This window comes from Eimeria mitis, genomic scaffold, assembly GCF_000499745.2.
Source record: "Eimeria mitis Houghton genomic scaffold, Emh_scaff7584, whole genome shotgun sequence".
NCBI classification, from domain to species: Eukaryota; Apicomplexa; class Conoidasida; order Eucoccidiorida; family Eimeriidae; genus Eimeria; species Eimeria mitis.
This window is the reverse complement of record NW_024016068.1, coordinates 1-2,252: the sequence shown is the minus strand read 5'-3', so window position 1 is coordinate 2,252 and position 2,252 is coordinate 1. Positions and strand designations below refer to the sequence as shown.

The window sequence follows — 2,252 nt, the reverse complement described above, 5'->3', positions numbered from 1 at the left end:
AGATCTGCTGCAGCCTTTGTTAGAGCCCTCAGCGCAGCAGCAGCTGCCGCAGCAACATGAAAAGCAGTTGTGGAGAGGCAAAAGTGTTCCTTTTTCAATGCGTTTTCGCATGCAGCGAAGCCATCAAGCGCAGCGAAGCTGCTTGCTAAGGAGTCGCTTTCTCGGGTTTTCCCTCTGCGGTCTCGTCTCTTGGGCTCTGGCCGCCGAAACTACCAGAAACACTTCGGAGCGTTGACTCAGGCCCTGCAACAGGCTAAAGCGGGAACCGCGGCGCTTGAACTGATTATGGCTTCAAAAAGTGAGGGTCTAAGAGTTCTGCACACTGCCCGCACACCCAACCAGAAACCACTGACACCTCTCCCCTGCAAGGGTCTCCTGGGCCCCTTGGTTGCCGAAGGGAGGCTCGCCGATCCCTGCGAGTGCTCGGGTTCCCCAAGCAGCTGAATTAGGAAGGGTGCACCACATGTTGCAAAGCCGAGAGGAGGTAGTTGCTGAGCAGTTGGTGACCTTCTGGAAAAGGATATATGTATGGGAGGAAGTGTTTGTTAGGTGGTGTGTTGGTGTTTTGCAGCACTCCCTCTGTATTCCTGGACTGAGAGTCTGTTCAACCACCCTCTCATGACTCTGCGTAACACGGTCATTCACGGGTTCGAAGAGGTGATTGGTGGTGTTTCGGGTTTGTTCACGAGTGAAGTGAAAAGCAGCTGCTTCTCCTTCGCCTACCGTGTGAACACCGTTGCGCCTTACACTGTGGTATACCCCGGGGGTATCCTTGGGAGCATTATGAAGGGGCTCGTGCGTTCATACTTCCTGGTGTTCCAGCAATCGCTGATAAACTTCAAGGGCATATTTGCGCTACTCATCGGTATTATCTGCAAAACAAGAATCATACAAGCAGCTGTCAGCGCGATCAAGCCTGTATTCCGCTTGGCCAGACGCGGGGCGCGTGGCTTTCAAATGTTCAGGTCAAAAACAATCGGTATGATGAACACTAAATAATAAAGAATATAAACAGGAGTAACGAGCATGGGTTGGGGGCCATGATATTCTATTGTACTCATGCAATGTATGACCATGATGCAGGGATACAGCAACAGGGGCAGTCAAAGTTCAGAAAAGTTCAAAGAAATTTCTGTCTGTCTGTTCGCAGCCATGAGGGGAGACCCGGTGGGCCAGGGCGTCATAGACCGTTTGTTCAAGCGAGAGGCAGTCGTTCTCACTACCATTCTTTTCCAAATGCACGCAGTTGACGTGCAGCAACAGTACACGGAGGCTGAGGAAATCAAGAGTGCCCTATCAGGCGCCGGGGGATCGTGGGCCCTCGCCGAAGGTCTATTCATCGGAGGAGCCGAATTTGGTCGTGCTTTCTTCAGCTTGGTGAGGAGATACAGAAAAAGTGCAATGGCATACGTGCAGGCGTGTGAAGCGCTCAAGAGTGGCAGTTTGGACCGCGCCACGGAGCCCCCCACGGAGAACGCAGAGGGTGCGCCACAGGAAAGGCCTGCTGCGGACGCATCTGTGGAGAACTTGCTAGAAGATGCACTGGAGTTCTTCGATAACGCTCACCCCGAGGCGTCAGGAGGAGATGAGGCCCTTACAACGGTGCAAAAGATGAAGTTGCTGGCGCAGAGCTGCAGGAAGAACCGGCGTTTTGTGGAGACCTACGAGAAGAGGCATTACGACTATACAAAACGGTTGATCATTCAAATGGTGCGCGTTTTGAAATATTATTTCAAGTACTTCAAGTCATACATTGCTGACATCCTCTCCATCTTCTACGAGTCGGCCATAGTGATGCTCGAAACGAAGATCAACGATTCAGTCGGTGCAGCCGAAGGGTCTAACAGTCCTGCAGACGAAATGGTAGCCGCTGAAGCGCGTCATGCAGCAAGAAGAAGTGCTGCACAATCAGCAACGGATGAAACCCAACTCCCCAGGAAACTCTTCAGGGTGCCAAAGTTCGCAGAGGAAGCCACAAGGCTAGCAAACGGGTTCTTTGAAGCCAGTAAGTGCCAACACCGGCGTCTGTTCTGCTGACCTTTCAGCATGTATAGAATTAAATTCTGTAGAACCCCACGCAAACGAATAGAGTAGGCGGGTTCGCGCAGCCGTCATCAGGCTGGCGGGATCCTCTTGCTTTGCTAGGATGCTCCTTTCCAGAGGGTCAAGCTGTTGTGCTCGCTCTTTCTCATCACCAAGCACGCATCATGGTCTTGCGTGTTTTGCAGCTGGAGCGTTTTCGCTGTTTGAAA

The 2,252-nt window shown here is 52.2% G+C and overlaps 1 protein-coding gene across 1 annotated transcript; it reads left to right on the top strand.

Annotated features, from left to right (window-relative positions):
- Window positions 1-618: 618 nt before the first annotated feature.
- On the top strand, window positions 619-2,037 carry EMH_0092040 (uncharacterized protein; the record flags this gene model as incomplete). Its single annotated transcript, XM_038023052.1, has 2 exons — window positions 619-979; window positions 1,151-2,037. The coding sequence occupies 2 exons, from the start codon at window positions 619-621 to the stop codon at window positions 2,035-2,037; spliced, it is 1,248 nt and encodes a 415-aa protein (XP_037878906.1).
- Between the last annotated feature and the right edge of the window lie 215 nt (window positions 2,038-2,252).